General features: G+C 39.0%; 1 protein-coding gene and 1 pseudogene across 1 annotated transcript in view; one reads left to right on the top strand and one right to left on the bottom strand.

Annotated features, from left to right (window-relative positions):
• Positions 1-20722, top strand: part of LOC148007247 (uncharacterized) — a 42777-nt gene extending 22055 nt beyond the window's left edge. The window contains exon 3 of the mRNA XM_087606686.1: positions 20102-20722. Within this exon, the coding sequence (XP_087462812.1) occupies positions 20102-20442 (341 nt within the window). The 3' untranslated portion in view covers positions 20443-20722. The remainder of the gene's footprint in view (positions 1-20101) is intronic.
• Positions 5752-5875, bottom strand: LOC120100453 (small nucleolar RNA SNORA17; annotated as a pseudogene).
• Positions 20723-21507: the final 785 nt, after the last annotated feature.

Raw genomic sequence — 21507 nt, 5'->3', positions numbered from 1 at the left:
ATTTTGAGTGAGATGGCACATGTTCAGAAAGACAAATAGCTGGGAGCCTGCCCAGCCTAGAATGAGCTGAAAATGGGATACAGAATTGGATATTGCCTTTAAGACTAATGGTCTCTGACCTTCTTCCTCTCTCACTGTACTGAATACTTGGTGATAATTTTTAAAATAATCTGAAAACTTCCTTGTGCATTATATGGTAAAAAAAAATACCTGGTTTCTTTTTCTTTAACTCTTTGCTTTACTAAGCATTATAACTCTCTCCGCTGTGCTTTATTTAACTTTTTAAGTTTAAAAAAGGTGCTAGAGAAATTTAACTCTTCCTGGTCTGTGTTAAGAACTTACCTCTTTATTATTTGTGCTTTAGTAAATGCTAATATCTGGCAATTAAAACATATGGTTTAGCAGGGGCGTGTTAAGGGATAGGATTGCTGGTCACTTTCTCTAGTGAATCAGCCAGAAGCCTCTCTAGCTAAGTTGTTTAACTCTTTGTGAACCAGATAGGAAGGAAGGGAAATGAATAAAGATGATTTATATAGCAAATATGAACGGACACATATACACTCAAACTTTCATATACCCACATTCTAGCTGGGCCAGACATTTACAATCAACTTCCCAAGTATTAATGTGTGCATACATGTATATGTATAGCTACACACAAATGTATAGACAAACACATATACACATTTAAATGGACAAATTGAAGGATAGAAGGATGGAGAGGTGGATGACATATGGCTGAATAAATGAATAGGTGGATGGAGGGATGGATGGGTCAAAGCTCCCCAAGCCAATCCATTCAACCAACATCTTTCTTTTCTCTGGTCCTTTTTACTTCCTTAGACAAAAATATTTTTTAGAAAATTATCTCAGAGATAAATTGCTACACAAAATGATAGTTAAGGAGGAATGCTGATAATAAATTCAAGAGTTTTTCATTATAATATATTAATTAGAAGTTCAAGGCAAATGATTTTTTTCTTAGTATATAGCCAAAATATTTTCTTATTTATTTATTGATTGACTGGTTGTATATTTTTTATTTCCATTTCAAATATTATTCCCTTTCCTGTTTTCCCATACATAATCTGCCTATTCAATACCTCTTCACTTCTATAAGGGTGTTTCCCCTCTCCAAACACTCCCCCTAACTTCCTCCCAACATTTCCATGCACTGGGGTTCCAGAATTGGCAGCAGCAAGGGCTGCCTCTTCCATTGGAGCCCAACAAGGCCACCCTCTGCTACATATGCACCTGGAGCCACATTGGTCTATCCATGTGGAGTCGTTGGGTAGTGGTTTAGTCCCTGGGAGCTCTGGTTGTTGGTATTGTACTTATGGGGTTGCGAGCCATTTCAGCTCCCCCACTCCTTCCTCTAACTGCTCCAGCAGGGACCCCTTTTTCAGTTCAATGGTTTGCTGCTAGCATTTCCTTCTGTATTTGACATGCTTTGGCTGAGCCTCACAGGAGACAGCTTTAGCAGGCTCCTGCCAGCATGGACTTCTTGGCTTCATCAATATTATTGTAGTTTTCGTGGCTGTATATATATATATATATATATATATATATATATATATATATATATATAGCCTGGATCCCCAGGTGGGGCAGGCTCTGAATGGCAGTCTCTGCTCCAAACTTTGTCACCAAATCGCCTCCTATGAATATTTTTGTTCCCTCTTTTAAGAAGGACTGAAGCATCTGCACTTTAGTTGTACTCTTCTTGGGCTTCAAGTGGTCTGTGGAGCTGAGCAGGATTTTCCAGAGGTATAGTTCTGTGTCTGTTGAATAGGGTCTTTGCTAGTCATTTAGTTGGGATTGGGGGAATGGTGTTTTACATTAATCTGCTGCAATGGAGCATGAAATTGCTGTCATGCATCACCTGGAAAGACTTTCAGATAAATAATCATTATAGAGCTATAAACAGATGATTTGTTTACAGAGAAAAACTAGGAGATAGCCCCAGAAGATGGTGTATGAGGAGTTAAAGAGAGAAGATTCAGAGTGAGCCAGTGAGTGAAAGTGTGTGTAGAGTTGATTAAGTGTTACACTGACTAGTTCCACCACTATAGCAAAGGAGTATAGCAAAGTATGTGAAATTAATAAGCACAAGATCCTCAGAATCGTGCAAGTGACCTCTAGGAAGCCATGGAAACCATGGATAAAATTCAAAGCAAAGGAGACTATACATCTTAAGTTTCTGAGGCAGTATAACAAGATAGAAGATAGACTATCACAGGAACCAGAACTTCAACAAAATGGAAGCTTCTGTAAACTTTCTCCTGTATCTTTCTTGATTATAATGAGATAGACATGGCAGAACCTGCCAAGTTTTCTGCTTGCATGGGCTACAGTATGACCCTTTGTTTGAATTACATTTGGATACAATTTCTGCTGATGTTTAGGCTTCTGTATTAGTCAGGGTTCTCTGGAGTCAAAGAATTTATGAATAGTCTTTATATAGTATGGAAATTTGTTACCATGACTTACAGTACATAGTCCAACTCCAACACTGATCAACTGTGAACGCAACTCCCAAACAATGACCAGTTATGAATGCAAAGTCCAAGGATCTAGTGGTTGCTCAGTGCCACAAGGGTAGTAGATCCAATAAATGTGCTAGCAAGTAAGTTTAAGCAGGCAAGAAAGGCGAATTTTCCTTCTTCCAATGTCATTATGTAGGTCTCCAGCAGAAGGTGTGGTCCAGAATAAAGGTATGTACCACCATTCCTGGATCTGGGACTTGCTTTGTTCCATGCTTTGAACTCACAGATCACCTTGCCTTAGTCTCCTGGTATTCATAGCCACTATGCCTGAAGATCTCCATGCCAAGATCTAGGTCAGAGACTTGTATCTCCGAGCCTCAAGATATGGAACACAGGTGACCCTTTCAGTTCTGGATTGTAGTTCATTCCAGATATAGTCAAGTTGACAACCTGCAATAGCCACTACAGCCTAGGACCTCATCCTTGTTCCTTTCACAGGTTGCAGGATTACCTATGTGGGGTCATGACCTGATGCTAGAAACCCCTTTTTTCATTTAGCATCAGGCCTGTCTTTAAACTTTGTATATTCTGTAGTACAAGATTTGGCTTTAACATTATGTTATCTGGTGCTCCCTTTCTCCTCAAACTATACCTTTTGTACTCCTGTTTGTCGGTTTGTTAATTTCCACTACATAAGAGTGAATACTGATAACTAGGTAAAAGATTTAATGCTTTGAAATTCCAGGAGTGGACATTCTATGACCCCAGCCCACTTTATTCTTAGGAGGACAGCAAGTACATATTTTTTTAATGTTGCAAAATTAATTTCCAAGATCTGCCAGCCTTTGTAGAGGATAATGTAGGTGGGTGGGATCCTGCCCTGAAATTACCATTCTTATCATACCTGGGCCTGGACCTAAACTTCCTCTGTATCAGAATGATCTTGAACTGAGGAATCTCTGTGCCTTTGTAAGAATAAACAAACAAAACTTAACTGGGTGGGGTCTTGCCCTGTGATTACTATTCTGGATATCTCTGTATCTCCTTCCTTAATATTTTCGGAGAAGCTGGCTCATAGTGCAGCTGCCTCTGTCCCTTTAAATCTGTGAAGCTCCTTATATAATTCATATTGCATCATTAAATTTTACGTAGTTGAGAAATTAAACAATTTTGACGATGTTTTCAGTGTTCTTTCCTGCCACCTTAAGAGGTGTTCTGAAGGTCACAAAGTAGTACCATTTTTACTGAGACATGAGACATTTCCTGCCTCCTGGACTTGTACTTTCTCAACTTATCATGAGAGTCATTAATTTTGGTATTCCTCAGAAGAAAAACATGAACACACACACACACACACACACACACACACACATACACACCTTACTCCCACAGCAACCTTCAATATTTGTGGAGGTCTATGCCCTGCTGGCTCTGTTCTAAGGGCAGGAAACCTGTTATGTAGTCCCCTTTTACATGACCGAGCAATATTCAAGAATAGATTCTCATCCAAGTTATTCTTAGCATTATACCTTTATTAGAATGGTCCATTATTGTTCCACTTAAGAATTAATATCATTTTTTTCAAGATCTTAAATGTATGGGCCTCTTCATTTTGTCTTTATTTTTCATTTGTCTAAGTTTTCATTGTTCTCTATATATGTCACATCATGCATCCCAATTACACTCATCTCTTCCTCCCTCATAGTTAAAGGATCCTTACACCTGCCCCATGGTAACAATAGGCTAGGATTCAGCTTCCTGCCTCTGATTTAGGCTAGACCAAGTTCCATTCTCCACCCATGGAAACATTATTGAGTCAAAAATTCACAGAATTTATTGACTGATGCTTGCTAGCCAATAGATTTATAGGTCAATATGCTTAGGCAAAAAGTATAAACTGTTACCATGCTAATATAACCTGTACCCCTAAAATGTATAAAAACTGCTTGTTATAGGCATTCAGAGTCATCTTCTAGTCACTTGCCATAAGGCAATCCTGATTGAGGGTTGACACTGAAGTGCCAGAAAATAAACCTCTTGTGTTTGCATTGATATGTTATGGGGCCTCTGCCTTTTGATACATTATTCTGCTACTTCCCAAATGCTGGAACCTCACTGGGACTCCTATCAGATATCTTCTTGCTGCCCTGTGTCATGGAGACACTGTTATTTTGGATCTGTTTAAGACAGACCCCTTCATGCATTCCAGCAGTTCATCAATGGTGTAGAGGTTGGGATGGGTTAATTCAAAGCCCTGAATTGGGGCCGAGAAGTTTCTGAGATGGTCAACCAGCTGGCTCTTCCACTTTCATTGACTCAGAGTCAGCTCACCAGCAATTCCACCACCAGGGACAACTCTACTGTGCTGCCCAGGCAGAGTACAGGCCCTAATCTCTTCAGTGTTCTAGCTAGTAGTGGACATGACAAATTTTTCCAATCTCATGATTCTGGGGCAAGGTGTCTTGCCTGACATAGATCATGAGGTATGAGTGAAGGGAGGAGAGTATTTCTCCTTTGTCCATGACACTGCCCAGCACATGAGATGCAGGGCTGACTCTCTGAAACTCACTGCCCTTAGGACTGGCTTACTCAGTGTTCAAACTTCAACATGTCTATCCGGCCTTTGTTGGCAACAGACCCTTGCTGCTTCAGGGCCATGGACCATGATCTGGCTCTCAGAGGAACAGGCCAGGACTCCACCATTGTCTGAAGTGGCATCACCAACTATTTACATCAGTCTGTTCCTCACTATCCTCAAGTCTCCAGTTCTGCCTCTTTTCATCATACCCTCATTGTTTGGTTTCTCTTTCTCTTTTTTTCCCCACTTCCTTGTTACTCTTGGAGGCTCCTGGGACTCACAGTATCTGAGGTTATCTTGGAAGGGGTCTGAGGAGTCCTATGCCTTGCTAGTGCATTATAATGCCAGGCAGGGGTGGTATCAGGAATGGTCTGCACATCACCAGGCCGATATGACACCCAATTGGTAGGTGTCTCAAGTTCCCTGTTCAAGACCCATGGTGCCAGTATTGTGATCACATTGGACTCATTCCTCACCTGGTCCATATAAGTGGCCCCATGTGAGAACTGTTTGGGTAAGGCTTACCCCTTCTTAGGTCACTCAGTCTAAGTTGGCATTCTTCTAGTCTCTGGATTGCTTCTTATCCTGGGAGCCCCTGGAGTCTGCACAGCCTGCATAGTCATCTCAGGCTAACTCCCTTTCCAATCTCCTTGGTGCTGGACTGGTGGTCATCTCAGTCTCACTGGAAATGTCAGGCCCATCCCTCAGTTGTTCATAAGTCAGAACATTCAGTATAAACATAGCCTCTTTCTGCCCACTAGTGATGCATGTGTGACAAAGCAGCCACACCTGGAATGATTCTAGGAGCAGGATCATACATTTTCATGGTCCAAAGAACTAGTCCTATTATAACATTACCATGCAGGTTATCACCGCAATATCTCAGTTCCCATTAACAACTCATGTCTTAGATACTGGTCTGTGAAGCTACTGTTTCTATGAAGAAACACTTTAACAAAAGCAAGTCTCATAAAAGAAAATGTTTACCATCATTTTTCGGTGCTCCCTTGCAGCTTCCAGAAGATAGTTCATCATCATTATGGCAGAAAGAATGCTAGCAAGCAGGCAGAGATGGTACCAGAGAAATAGATGAGTTATTTCCTGATATACAAGTAGCAAGAAGAGAGATAGACAGATAGAAAGATAAAGAGACAGACTCAAGCATGGGCTTTTCAATCTCCAATGCACACTCTTAGTGACATACCTCTTTCAAAAAAGCCAAATAGTCTCCAACAAGGCTGCAATTGCCTGTCCTTCTGATACAGTTTTACTCTCTTGTGGTTAAGCATTTAAATATATGAATCTATAGGAACTGTTCTCAGTCAAACCACCACAGTCTGTATAATGCTGTTGAACTTTCTTTTCTGGGCACACCATTTGATGTTAGATAGCCAACTATTGTGTTCTTACCTGGACTATTTCTCCAAATGTAAGCAATCTTTAGTAATATATAGTTCTTTATGTATAATTGTGCTTTTGGGGGTTTTCCCTGTCCATTCAGGCATTTCTTCTTTTTTATTGGATATTTTTTTATTTACATTTCAGAAGAGTTGCTTTTACCCCTGCTTTCAAGTGTTTCAGCACTCCTGGTGACTGGATTTCAGCTCTAGGCACAGCAGAGACTGGAAAGATATTCTCCCTTATTACTCCTAGGTTCCTATGTCCAGAGGGTATTAGCCAGGTTTTTCTTGGGCCAGGTATGTGAGCAGAAGGGGATGTCTACCCTGTACTCTCAGAATTGTTCACACTTTTGAGAGTCCAACTCTATTCCCCATGGGATTTGGGAACAGAGAACTGTAGGACCTGGTCAGCTCTGGGTGCAGGCAAAAACTGGAAGGGTCCTGTCACAGGGTACGCCTGAATTTGTTTGTCCTGGGGGCTCCAGGCTGGTTTCTTGGAACAGAAGAGTTGGTCTAACCTCTACTCTCAGGTGTGTCAGGCCTGTGTGAAGTTTGTATAAGAATGGAGTGGTCCAATCTAGCAGCTCTGCTTTTTAATCCAGGTTATCTCCATTTTGACTTCTCTCAAAGAGTATTATATTGGCACCATCACCATTGAACCTATAACTATATTTATTTTGATAAATCAAAACAAGTTTTTATAGAATCCAAGTAGCCTCTTCTAAAATGATATATCTATTATTATTTATTGAGACAGAGTTTATTTGTATAGTCCAGGCTGATTTTGATTTGCTCCATAGTTCAGGCTGGTCTTGAAATGGCAAGGAAATTATCTGTCTCTGTTTTGTCTCCCAAATATTAGAATCAAAAGCATGAGTTATTTATTTAGTATCTGTTGAACATTGAAAACATTTATATCAATTTTTATCTCTTTCTTCCTTCTCCAAAGATTACTAAATTTGTGTAATTAGCCTTCTTTTTCTCTCTTAATTTAATATATTTTTGCATTCTATTTTATTTCTCATTTCTATTTTAGTGTCCAAGCATATCTTCAATAAATTGTATTTGCTCAGAGGTTTCATCCTGGGTTATGTATCATGTGCTAGGCTGAACCATTGTCAGTTCTCCCATGGGAGTCCCATGTCTAAGGAGGCTGTTTGCACAGAACAACTTGACCTTGTATTTTAGGTTAGCTTTCCTTAGCTGCCATTAGTCTTCCTAAGGGAGCTCCACATTTTATGGTGACTTTGTTGCCTGATCAAATAAGTGTGATATATTTCTTTATGTTAACTTTATAAATGTTAGCTGTGGGAATTTGTCAGGTTGCTGGTCTTGTACTTGGTCAGCTCTGGAGCCAGGTGTCCTAGCCCTGGGCAGATATACAGCAAGCCTTGATGTGAGGTTGGCTTGAGGGTGAAATGGTACCTTAGCTCATGAACTGACCCCTTGGAATCAAATGTGCCAAATTAGCATTCATTCTGACCCTTGTTCTGAACCATGAACTGTTTGAGGAAAAACTAGCATTGCTCAGGACCCATTTGTCCCTATAACTTCCTTAGCCACCATCCTGGTGTCTATCTTAATGGAATAGCATTCCTTTTATCTGGGAAGCTGAATTCTCAATTTGGGATAAAAGTAAGTTCTTACCTCATGTTGGTTACCAAAAATACTGTGATAAATATTATTTGAGGGTCTCTACCCCACATTTGATAATTTATTTCCAAAATTAAAGACATGAATCCCTTATATTTATAATAAGCTCTAAAAAGCACTAGAAATGGGAGATATCAATCCTCTGTGCTATTTTGTCCCACCGACACCGTGGCATTTTCTTCTTTCCTTTTCTTTCTCTCCTCTCCCTTCTTGTCTCTACCTTAGATCCCATGTCTGGGATCTGAAACAAACCCACATACCTTCTGCCCAGGCACAGGTTGTAGGCATTTTTATCCGAACAAAAGTTTTAAATTAAGGACCAAGAACTGAACAACAAAAGTTCACATACACAAGAGAATTCAACCATCTTGAGGCAAACAGACAGTGGGGTACAGAAATTAGCATGACAATACTCAGGAACAGACTGAAGCTCCAAAAATTGGTCTATTTACATGTAAATGCATGTGTGTGATGTGTGAAAAAGAGTGTATTGTGTAAATGTGTGTTGGGTGAATATAAGTATGTTTGACTGTGTGGTACTGTAGAGGCATGCAGTGTGTGAACAAAGTGTACATATATGGGTTATGTGTGTGTTTTGCAGTTGTTTTTATTCATCTCACAGTCCCAAAGATTTATTTTTATCCAATGTAATTTATTAATATTTTATTAGACAGGGTATCTTGAAGCCTACACTGGCCATAAACTCACTTTGTAGCTGATTATAACATCAAGTTTATGACCCTTCTGTACTAAGCTGTAAGTGCTGGAATTAGAGGGTAGTACCAGTGTGCTCAACATTCAAAGGTCTATGTCTATTGTATACTAGTTACCCCCTGTTAGTTGTTTGTTTGGTATGCAGCATGTTGTTTAGTATTTACAAATTGTTACTAGTATTTAAAGTTCTGGATTGCTGTGAGTTTGTGTCTGATTTCACACCAACTAAATCTTGCTGTCCATTGAGATCAGAAATACTAAAATCATTACTGTGGCTACCAAAACAGCACAATAAATGACCAGGATTACTGGAAATCTCATTTATTATAAAGATCATTATTATAAATTTAAGTTTGAATATGTTGCTGCAGAGTGCTGTGTATGTACAGACTTGTGCGTAAACACTGCATACTTTATCAGCCACTCCTCTTCTAGTGATCTTCCATTGTACAACAGAAATGTAAAACTATCTTTGTTTACATTACACAGAGAGATGGCCCAGTGTTTAAGAGCACCTGCTCTTATTTCAGAGGACTCGGGATATATTCTCAGCATCCACCTTTTTGGCTCATGGACTCTTATAATTTCAGCTTGAGACTATCTCAATCCCTCCTATTACTTCACAGACTCTGCATTCATATGAGAATACACACACAGAAGAGACACATAGGCATCAAATACATTTAAAACCCACTTTCCTTTTGAATCCTTCATGGAGATTTCCTCAGTGGTAGGGTGATATCTAGAAGGAATATCAATAATATTTTCCATTGCTTCAATCCTAGTATAGTGACAAGTTCAGGAAGTTCTTACCATGGATAACTGATTAATGAACACTGTAAACTATTCATAATGGAACCCACAGAGGGCAAGCGGTGTTAGTGCATGCCTGTGTTCAAAGTAATTGGAAAGTAAGTTCAAAATAATTATTACCTATACCACTTACTTAAAGTTGGCTTCCACTACATGAAACTTTGTCACTTCACAAAGGGGGGAAACAGTGTATCAATTAAGGTTCTTTCAAGAATAAGAAGAGAGATGAGGTCTCTAGAATTCACTTAATGATGAAAGGTGACACCTCAGATTAGAAGATTGTGCTGTGACTTCCATATATTAGACATGTGATATACACATGAAAACCACAACAAAAACATGTGTGCTTGTGCATGCACACTCACACGTACAAGTACCTGTACAAATATATTAGTACAATATTAAAATGAGCAATCAATTGATATTTGAGAGGAGTTTTATTAAATTTTGGGGGAAACCATGTGGAGATGTTGGAAACTGAGTGCAAGATATTTCATTCTCCGATGTTTATATTGAAGGTGATTTATATAATCAGAAATGCTAGAGATAATCTTGTGCCTGGTCATCACTTCTAGAATGCCATCGATGACAGTAGGAAACAAGAATCACTTGAAGTATTCTTTAAGTATTTCATTGGTGAGCGTGCTGTGTAATGTTGGTTTGGGAAGTCCAAAGTTTCTATAATACACCTCGGTATCAGCAACCCATTGGCCTCAGCAACATTGGAAAGTAGATTGACTAAATGACATGGCTTCAGTATCTTCTTTGCTTGCTCTATGGTTAAACATTGTAGGGTTTCCTTAACTGTAGATATTTTCTCAGTATGCATTACCTTAAATATTTCTTTCCAGATCTGTTTATTTTCCCTCAATTTTATTTTTCTAAATGGCTCAATATTCCCCTCCTCTGTTTACCACACTTTCTACACTGTGTATCTGTTGAAGGAATTTGAATTGTTTTTATTTTCATTCTGTTATTGGATTTTTTTTAAATTTACATTTCAAATATTAACCCCCTTTCCAGTTTCCTGTCCAAACACACCCTATGTGATCCTCTATCCCCTTCTTATATGTGGGTGTTCTCCACCACCACACACCACTTCCCCTCCTAAACATTCCTTTACACTGGAGTGTTCAGCCTTGGCCCGAACAATGGTTTCTCCTCCCATTGGTGCCCCCAAAGGCCATCTTCTGCTACTTATGGACCTGGAGCCATGAGTATGTGTTGTGGTTTGCCCTGCAGTTTCTGTATTTTGATTCTAATTCTGCTGCCCCAAGTAAGGCTTCCTAGTCACCTACTCAGGACTCAGGTGACCTTATCAGAACCTTCTCCCATTTAGTTTGTAAAATAAAGGCAAGAGCCCACGATTTGGGCAGAGCGAAGGAATTTGGAGGGTCAGAGGAGAGAGAAGACCTCAGAGGAGAAGAAGGAAGAGGGAGCTGAAGAAATAGCATGGAAAAATCACAAGTGATGAGGGATGTCAGAGCTAGGGAATAGGATAGTGTAGTGGTAGAACTGCCCAATCTAGGCGCTAGCTTGTACTCATATTAATTGAGTTGTATTTTCTTCACGCACGCATATTCGGGTTAGAGCAGCTAGTGCAACATGTCCTTCCATGTGTATATTTTGGATGGTGGTATAATCCCTGGGAGCTCTGGTTTATTTGTATTGTTGTTCTTATGGAGTTGCAAACCTCTTCAGCTCTTTAAATCCTTTCTCTAACTCCTCCAATGAGGACACCATTCTCAGTTCAATCATTAGCTGGTAGCATTTGCCTCTGTATTTGTCATGCACTGGCAGAGCATCTCAGGAGACAACTATATCATGATCCTGTCAGTATGCACTCCTTGGCATCAGCAAAATTGTCAGGGTTTGGTGGCTGTTTGTATATGGAGCAGATCCCCAGTTGGGGCAGGCTCTGAATGGCCATTGCTTCAGTCTCTGCTCCAACCTTTGTCTCCCTATCTCCTTCTATGATTATTTTTACTCCCCCTTTTAAGAAGGACTGAGGCATGTGCACTTTGATCTCCCTTCTTCTTGAACTTCATGTGGTCTGTGGATTGTATCTTGGGTAATTTGAGCAATTGGGCTAAAATCCACTTATCAGTGAGTACATACCTTGAGTGTTTTTTGTGATTGGTTTACCTCAGTTAGGATGATATTTTCTAGTTCATTCCATTTGCCTATGAATTTCATGAAGACACTGTTTTTGATAACTAAATAGTACTCCATTGTGTAGATGTACCACATTTTCTGTATCAATTCCTCTGTTGAAGGACATCTGGATTCTTTCCAGCTTCTAGCTATTATAAATAAGGTTGCTATGAATATAGTGGAGCATTAGTCCTTGTTGTATGATAGAGCATCATTTGGGTATATGCCCAGGAGACTTATAGTCTGGTCCCCGGTTAGTACAATGTCCAATTTTCTGAGGAAAATCCAAACTGATTTCTAGAGTGGTTGTATCAGTTTGCAATCTCACCAACAATGGAGGAAGGAGTGTTCCACGTTTTCTACATCCTGCCATCATCTATTGTCACCAGAGGTTTTGATCCTAACCATTGTGACTGGTGGAAGGTGGAATCTCAGGGTCACTTTTGATTTGCATTTCCCTGAGGACTGAGGGTGTTGAACATTTCTTTAGTTACTTCTGAGCCACGCAATATTCTTCCACTGAGAATTCTTTGTTTAGCTCTGTATCACATTTTTAAAAGGGTTGTTTGACTCTCTGGAGTCTAACTTCTTTTTGGATATTAGCCATCTGTCAGATGTATTATTTATTGGTAAAGATCTTTTCCCAACCTGTTGGTTGCCATTTTATCTTAATGAGAGTGTACTTTGACTTACGGAAGCATTGCAGTTTTATGAGGTTCCATTTCTTGACTGTTGATGTTAGAGTATAAGCTATTGGTGTTTTGTTCAGGAAGTTTCTCCCAGTGCCCAAGCAATCAAGACTCTTTCTCACTTTTTCTTCTATTAGTTTGAGTTTATTTTGTTTTTATGTGGATCCACTTGGACTTAGGCTTTGTACAAGTTAATAAGACTGGGTCAATTTGCATTCTACTACATGTTGACCTCCAGTTGAATCAGCACCATATGTTGAAAATGCTATCTTTTTTTCCACTGCACGGTTTTGCTCATTTGTCAAAGATCAGTGACCATGGGTGTGTGGATTCATTCCTGGGTGTTCAATTCTATTCCACTGATCTTTCTTCCTGTTTCTGTACCAATGTCATACAATTTTTATCACTATTACTCTGTAATACTGCTTGCAGTCAGGGATGGTAATTCCCCCAGAATTTATTTTATTACAAATTGTTCTTTCTAATTCTACAAAGAATTGAGTATTAATTTTGAAGTGATTGTATTGAATCCATAGATTGCTTTTGGGAAAATGAACATTTTTACTATATTAATCCTGCCATTCCATGAGCACGGTAGATCTTTCCATCTTCTGAGATCTTCTTCAGTTTCTTTCTTCAGAGACCCAAAGTCGTTGTCATACAAGTCTTTCACTTGCTTGGTTATATTCACACTGAGTTATTTTATGTTATTTGGCACTATTGTGAAATGTGTTTTATCCCTAATTTCTATCTCAGCCTGTTTATCCTTTGAGTAGAGGAGGGTTATTGATAAGTTTGAGTTAATTTTATATCTAGCCACTTTACTGTAGTTGTTTATCAGGCTTAGAATTTCTCTGGTGTGGGTTGGGGATTTAGCTCAGTGGTAGAGTGCTTGCCTAGGAAGCGCAAGGCCCTGGGTTCGGTCCCCAGCTCCAAAAAAAAAAGACACCCCCCCAAAAAAAGAATTTCTCTGGTGGAACTTTTGGGGTTATTAAGTATTCTATCTTATACTCTAAAAATAGTGATATTTTGACTTCTTCCTTTCCAATTCTTATCACTTTGAGCTCCTTTTGTTTTCTGATTGCTCCAGCTAGGACTTGGGGTTTTATATTCAATAGGTACTTACAGAGTGGGCAACCTTGTCTAATCCCTGATTTTAGTAGGATTGCTTCAGGTTTCTCTTCATTTTGTTTGATGTTGGATACTAGTTTGCTCAATGTTGCTTTTACTATGTTTAGGTATGGGCATTGGATTCATAATCGTTCAAAGGCTTTTAATATGAAGTAGTGATGAATTTTGTCAAATTCATTCTCATCATCTAATGAGATGTTTGTTTGAGTTTGTTTATAAAATGGATTACATTGATGGATTTCCATATCTTGAACCATCCTTGGATCCCTGGGAATGAAACCCCCTTGATCATGATGATGATCATTTTGATGTGTTTTCAAGAATTTTGTTGAATATTTTTGTGGTAATATTCATAAGAGTAATTCGTCTAAAGTTTTCTTTCTTTGTTGTGTCATTGTGTGTTTTTGATGTAATTGTGGCTCCATAGAAGGAATTGGGTAGTATTCTTTCTGTTATTAATTTTGAAAGTGTTTGGACAGTAGTTATATTAGACCTTCTATGAAGGTCTTATGGAATTCTGCTCTAAACCCATCTGTTTGTGAGGGTTTTTTTAATCTTACTTTGTTTTTTGTTGAGAGACTTTTAATAACTGCTTCTATTTCTTTAGGAGATATGGAACTGTATAGATGTTTTATCTGATCCTAATTGAACATTGGTACCTGGTATCTGCCTAGAAAACTGTCCATTTAATCCAGATTTTCCAATTTTGTTGAATACAGGCTTTCTTACTAGGATCTGATGATTTTTTTGTGTTTCCTCAGATTCTATTATTATATCTCCCATTTCATTTCTGATTTTGTTAATTTGGATATACTCCACCTGTCCCTCTGGTCAGTCTGTCTATGGGTTTATTAATCTTGTAAACTTTCTCAAAAAATAAGCTCCTGGTTTTCATGAGTTTTGTATAGTTTTTTTTTTTCTTTTCAACTTGGTTGATTTTTGTCCCAAGTTTGATTATTTCCTGCTGTATGCAGCAAAATTCTGGGTCCTCTTTCCATATCCATATTTTTAGTCTGTCTTTTTATTGGGTTGTTGAGTCCACTGATTTTAAGAAATATTAAGGATTAGTGATAGTTTCCTGTTATTTTTGTTGTTGGAATTATGTTTGTGTGGATCTCATCTTTTGGATTTCTTCCAAGTAGATTACTTTCTGGCTTTTTCTAGGCTGTACTTTCCATCCTTGTGTTGGAGTTTTCCATCAATTGTCCTTTTTGTGGCTGGGTTTGTGGAAAGACACTGTGTAAATTTGGTTTAGTCATGGAATTTCTTGGATTTTCCACCTATGTTAATTGAGAGTTTTGCAAGATATGGTAGCCTGGGCTGGCATTTATGTTCTCACAGGTCTCTATGACATCTGCCCTGGATCTTCCTGCTTTCATAATCTCTAGTCAGGTTTAATTCTGATAGGTCTGCCATTATGTTACTTGACCTTTTTCCTCACTGCTTTTAACATTCTCTGTTTGTTTTCTGCATTTTGTTTTTTCAGTATTATGTGACAGGAGGAATTTCTATTCTGATCCAATCTATTTGGAATTCTGTAGGAGTCCTGCATGCTTATGGGCATCTCTTTTTAGGTTAAGGAAATTTTCTTTTATAATGTTTTTAAAAGTATATACTGGCCCTTTAATTGGGAATCTATGCTTTATTCTATTCCTATTATCCTTAGGTTTGATCTTCTCAATGTGTTCTGGATTTCCCAGATGTTTTTGGTTAGCAGCTTTCTTCCTTTTACATTTTCTTGTTGGTTGTTTTAATTTTTCGGATGGTATCCTCTGCCCCAAAGATGCTCTCCTCTATCTCTTGTATTCTGTTGATCGTGCCTGTGTCTAAGACTCCTGATCTCTTTCCTAGGTTTTCTATCTCCAGGGTTGTCTCCCTTTCCTTTTCCATTTATATTTCCATCTTTAAATCCTGGATGGTTTTGTTCAATTCCTTCACCTGTTTGGTTGTGTTTTCCTGTAATTTTTAAGGGATTTTTGCGTTTCCTCTTTAAAGGCTTCTACTTGTTTACCTGTGTTCCTGTGTTTCTTTTTTTTTGTTGTTCCTGTGTTTCTTTAAGGGACTTATTTATGTTCTTCTTAATGCCCTTTATCATCATCATGAGATATGATTTTCAATCCAAATCTTGCTTTTCTGGTGTGATTGGATATCTAGTATTTGCTTTGGTGGGAGAACAGGGTCCTGATGATGCCAAGTAATCTTGGCTTCTGTTGTTTAGGTTCCTGTGTTTGACTCTCACCATTTGGTTGTCTCTGTTGTCAGCTGGTCTTGTTGTCTCTGACAATGGCCTTGACCCTCCTGTGAACCTGTTTGTCAACACTCCTGAAGACCAGATTTCTCCCAGCAGTATCTGGGTACAGAGAGCTGTGGTACTGAGTCACCTCCAGGTGCAGGCAGAAACTGGAAAGGGCCTGTCCCAAATTTTTCTTCTGTTCATGTGTCCAGAGGGCTCCAAGCAGGTCCATTGGACCAGAAGTGGTGGTCTTACCTCTGCTTTCAGGTGTGTCAATGCTCCTGTCGACTGGCTTCCAGGTCTGGGTGCAGGCATAAAATGTAAGGGTCCTCCTCCTGACTGTTCGAAAGGCTCTAGGCTTGTTCCTCTTGGCCTGGAATGTGAGCAGAAGTTGTGGTCTCCTCTGAGCTCTCAGGATTGTCTGCACTTCTGAGAGTCTAGCTCTCTCCCCCATGGAAATTGTGCACAGAAGACTCCGAAACCAGGAAGACTCTGGGTACAGGCAGAAACCAGAAGTGCCCTGCCCATGACTGTCTGCTATTTTGAATAGTGTAATGATAAATATTAATATGAAGTATTTCTGTTTCTGGATAAAAAATTCTTTGCATATATTTCCAGGAAGAGTACATCTAGATCTTACTGTTCATCTATTTTCTATTTCTTTGGAGATATCCATACTCATATACATAATGGTTGCTATGTTTTGTACTCAGTTTACATTTTACAAATTTTATATTTGACATTTGCCAGTTTACACTTTATATTTTTACATTTTACCTTTTTAATATTTAACATTTTGCATGTTACATTATATCCCACAGAAAATAAGGTTTCCTTTAATTCATATTCACAGCTTTTGTTGCCCTTCATTATAAACATTCTGCCTGGTACAAAATATTCTAAAATTTGATTCAATTTACATTTCTATGATGACTAAAGGTGTTAAACACTTTTAAAAGCACTTCTCTGCCCTTTCTTTTTGAGAATTGCAAGTTCAGGTCATCAGGCTATTTGTACAAAAGTTTGCATCTTAATAACTGTCACAGAGAAAACTCCTCACATGCCCTTATCTGGAAATATTTCTAAAGAATTTATGTATGTTCTAGGTACTTGAAGGAAGATGCTTGAGGGTGGAAGAGAAATATCAGGTTGGAGGTGGCTTTGTTGATTTGATTGTATGGATGAAATAGCTAAGAGAACATTTCAGAGAAATATATACCAAATTTAAGAAAAGAATAGAGGAGAGACGTCAGTTTAAATTCCTGTAAGTCATTCTATGTTCCTTAATGTGATATTGACATTGTATTGATGCCCTATAGTTTAGTACATAGTAGATATAAGCAAAAGCCTCAGGAATCAATGTTATTTTTGATTAAAGAACACATTTGAAGCCAGTTTCACCATGCAAACACCCTATCAGAAAGCAAACAATAAGATAGAAAACCGGTAAAGAGAATAACATTTGGAATGTATATAAGAAATACCCAATTTAAGAAAAATGGAAATTAATAAATAAATACATAAAAATCCAATTAAAAATAACAACATCAATATACCAACCAAACATTAAAGGCAAAAACACAAATACACACACACACACACACACACACACACACACACACACACACACATATACAGATAGAGATAGAAAGAGAGCGAGAGAGAGAGAGAGAGAGAGAGAGAGAGAGAGCGCTAGGATTCAGTACAAACAAACCAGATTAATCATTGTATTAATAAATTTCATGCTGTCAAAGGGCATACCTAATTTACTCAAAGAACTTACTTTGGGCCAGGGATATAGCCAATTTGTTAGAGTGCGTGGCCAGCAGAAATGGAGACTTGATTTTTGTCCCAAAAACTGCATAAACGAAGCAGGGTACAACATGCAGGGAATCTCATCATTCATCGAGTGGATATTTTTAAATCAAGTTCAAGGTTACATTATCTACAAAGGAAATTTTAAACCGCAATGGACTACAAGAATTCTTACCCCTCACCCTACCAAAAATCCAAAAAGATGACTCAGCAGGTTAAAAAATGTTTTATTTACATTACCTCAACAGTCTTCATTTGAATAGATTTGTTTTTCATCATAATCGTAACTCTTCTACTGTGTGTGTGTTCTGTGTATATAAATGTGTTCTGTATAGATAAATATACCCCTTTAGACACTTCTTTGTTTCATTTATGTAAAGCCACATATAACTTAAATCTAGCCATTTCTTTCTAGCATATACTAGGTTATTATTCTTTTTGAATTGGATTTTATGTATTTATATTGAAAATGTTCTCCCATTTCCCCCCATCTTCTATTCCTCTCCCCATGCTTCTATCAAGATACTCCCACTCTCACTCACCTACCCACTCTCATGTCAACAGCCTAGCATTTCACTACATGGAGAAATGAGCCTTCACAGGACCAAGGGCTTCTCCTCCTATTGATGCCAGACAATGCCATCATTTGCCATATATGTGGCTGGAGAAATGAATCCCATCTGGTGTACTCTTTGGTACTCCTGAGAGCTCGGAGTCAGGGGCTCTGGTTGGTTGATATTGTTGTTCTTCCCATGGGGTTGAAAACCCCTTCAGGTCTTTCAGACCTTTCTCTAACTCCTCCATTGTGGTCCTTGTGCTCAGTCCGAAGGTTAGCTGTAAGCATCTTCATCTGTATCAGTAAGACTCTTGCTGAAACTCTCAGGAGACATCCATATCAGGGGTTCTCTCAGCAAGCACTTATTGACATAAGCAATAGTGACTGGGTTAGATAGCTGCATATGGGATAGATCCACATGTGGCACCATCTCTGAATAGCTTTTCCTTCAGTTCCTGCTTCACTCTTTGTCCATGAATTTCTTCCCATGAGTATTTTGTTTCCCCTTCCAAGAAGGATTGAAGCAGCCACATTTTGGTCTTCCTTCTTCTTGATCGTCATATGGTCTGTGAATTTTCTTGTGTATTCTGAACTTTTGAGCTAATATACACTGATAAGTGAGGCCACACCATATGTCTTCTTTTGTGACTGGGTTACCTCACTCAGGATGATATCTTCCAGTTACATCCATTAGCCTCAGAATTTCATGTAGCCATTGTTTTTTATTGTTTAGTAGTACTCCATTATGCAAATGTACTGCACTGTCTGTATCTATTCCTCTGTTAAAGGACATCTGGTTTTTTTTTTTAACATATTCTGGATATTATAAATAAGGCTCATATGAACATAGTAGAGCATGTGTCCTGTTATATGTTGGAAAATATTTTAGGTATATGCCCAGGAGTGCTATAGCTGGGTTCTCAATTAGTACTATGTGCAGTTTTCTGAGGAACTACCAGACTCATTTCCAGAGTGGTTGTACCAGCTTGCAATCCTACCAACAAAGGAGGAGTGTACTCTTTCTCCACATCCTTGCCAGCATCTTCTGTCACTTGAGTTTTTGATCTTGTAAAAGTTAACTTAAAGGATTATTGTTCTAATAATAAAAAGTGTACGTTAAATAACCAAGTGAAATTCACGGTCATAGACAAAAAAAAAAACAAAAAAAAAAACAAAAAACAAAAAAAACAATGAGCCATGGTGGATGCTGAGTATTAATGTCCTAGCAACCAAAACTAATAGAAGTTAAATTGCATCAGGCCAATTGTTGATTATATTGAATGCATAACCACAAGAGTAAATTCAGAGCGCAACATTCCAATTGAATGAAATGTTTAATTGTATATGTGAGACTAATTTTTTTATGCTCTGCTACCTTCCTTCTTTGTGAGACTTAAAAAACCATTGAATAAAAAGATAAATCAATTTGGAGGAAGTGTTCAGTGTACTTTACCATTCCTAACATCACTTGCTGAGGTTTCACAGATGATAAATTTTACACTGTATTTGAAGTAGTTAATCTGCCAGGTATACGGCTTTCTTTCTCTTGTGATAGAATTCCTGACATAAACAGCTTAGCACAAAAGGGTTTATTCTAGAGTATATATCCATAGTACAATTCATCAGTATTGGGGGCTCAAAAGAGCTAGTCACATTTGCATTCAATAGAAGAGAGTGACTTCTATAAATAAGTAGATGTTTATTGCTCAAACACTCAATGTTTTCTTTCATTAGGTAGTACAGGATTACATAAATGAAATTGGTGCCTCATGTTTTCAGTATCAATCTTTTTTCAACAATTAATCTTAACAATAACACATACAATGGCATATCCTGATCTAGCAAATTCCTCATTTCCTCTCTTCCCATTTCATTCCAGATCATGTCAAGCTAACAATTAAAATTAACCTTCACACCGGAAGTCTCACACCCGCGGATCCCGGCCCGCAGCAGCTCTTTGCTCCCAAACCCCGTGAGAGAGAGACCTCACCGCCTGATCAGGTGGGCACTCCTGAGGCTGCAGAGCGGAGGAGACCACCAACACTGCCCACCCCTGCCCACATCCCTGGCCCAAGAGGCAACTGTATAAGGCCTCTGGGTTCCCGTAGGGGAGAACCAAGGAGCGGCAGGACCCCTGCGCCTGAGACACCGCTGGAACCTGAAGGAAACAGACCGGATAAACAGTTCTCTGCACCCAAATCCTGTGGGAGGAGGAGCTAAACCTTCAGAGAGGCAGACACGCCTGGGAAACCAGAAGAGACTGCACTCTGTGCACATCCAGACGCCAGAGGAAAACACCAAACGTCATCTGGAACCCTGGTGCACGGAGGCTCCCGGAAAGAGCGGCGCAGATCTTTCCGGTTGCTGCCGCCGCGGAGAGGACTGAGGCAGTACCCCACGAGCAAACTTGAGCCTTGGAAACACAGGTAGGACCAACTTTTCCCCTGCAAGAAACCTGCCTGGTGAACTCAAGACACAGGCCCACAGGAACAGCTGAAGACCTGTAGAGAGGAAAAACTACACGCCCAAAAGCAGAACACTCTGTCCCCATAACTGGCTGAAAGAAAACAGGAAAACAGGTCTACAGCACTCCTGACACACAGGCTTATAGGACAGTCTAGCCACGGTCAGAAATAGCAGAACAAAGTAACACTAGAGATAATCTGATGGCGAGAGGCAAGCGCAGGAACCCAAGCAACAGAAACCAAGACTACATGGCATCATCGGAGCCCAATTCTCCCACCAAAGCAAACACAGAATATCCAAACACAACAGAAAAGCTAGACCTAGTTTCAAAATCATATTTGATCATGATGCTGGAGGACTTCAAGAAAGACATAAAGAACTCCCTTAGAGAACAGGTAGAAGCCTACAGAGAGGAATCGCAAAAATCCCTGAAAGAATTCCAGGAAAACACAATCAAACAGTTGAAGGAATTAAAAATGGAAATAGAAGCAATCAAGAAAGAACACATGGAAACAACCCTGGACATAGAAAATCAAAAGAAAAGACAAGGAGCTGTAGATACAAGCTTCACCAACAGAATACAAGAGATGGAAGAGAGAATCTCGGGAGCAGAAGATTCCATAGAAATATTGACTCGACTGTCAAGGATAATGTAAAGCAGAGGAAGCTGCTGGTCCAAAACATACAGGAAATCCAGGACTCAATGAGAAGATCAAACCTAAAGATAATAGGTATAGAAGAGAGTGAAGACTCCCAGCTCAAAGGACCAGTAAATATCTTCAACAAAATCATAGAAGAAAACTTCCCTAACCTAAAAAA

Source organism: Rattus norvegicus, chromosome 1, assembly GCF_021556685.1.
Source record: "Rattus norvegicus strain SHRSP/BbbUtx chromosome 1, alternate assembly SHRSP_T2T, whole genome shotgun sequence".
NCBI lineage: Eukaryota > Metazoa > Chordata > Mammalia > Rodentia > Muridae > Rattus > Rattus norvegicus.
Note: the sequence above shows the minus strand (reverse complement) of the source record. Positions and strands in the feature narration are given on the sequence as shown.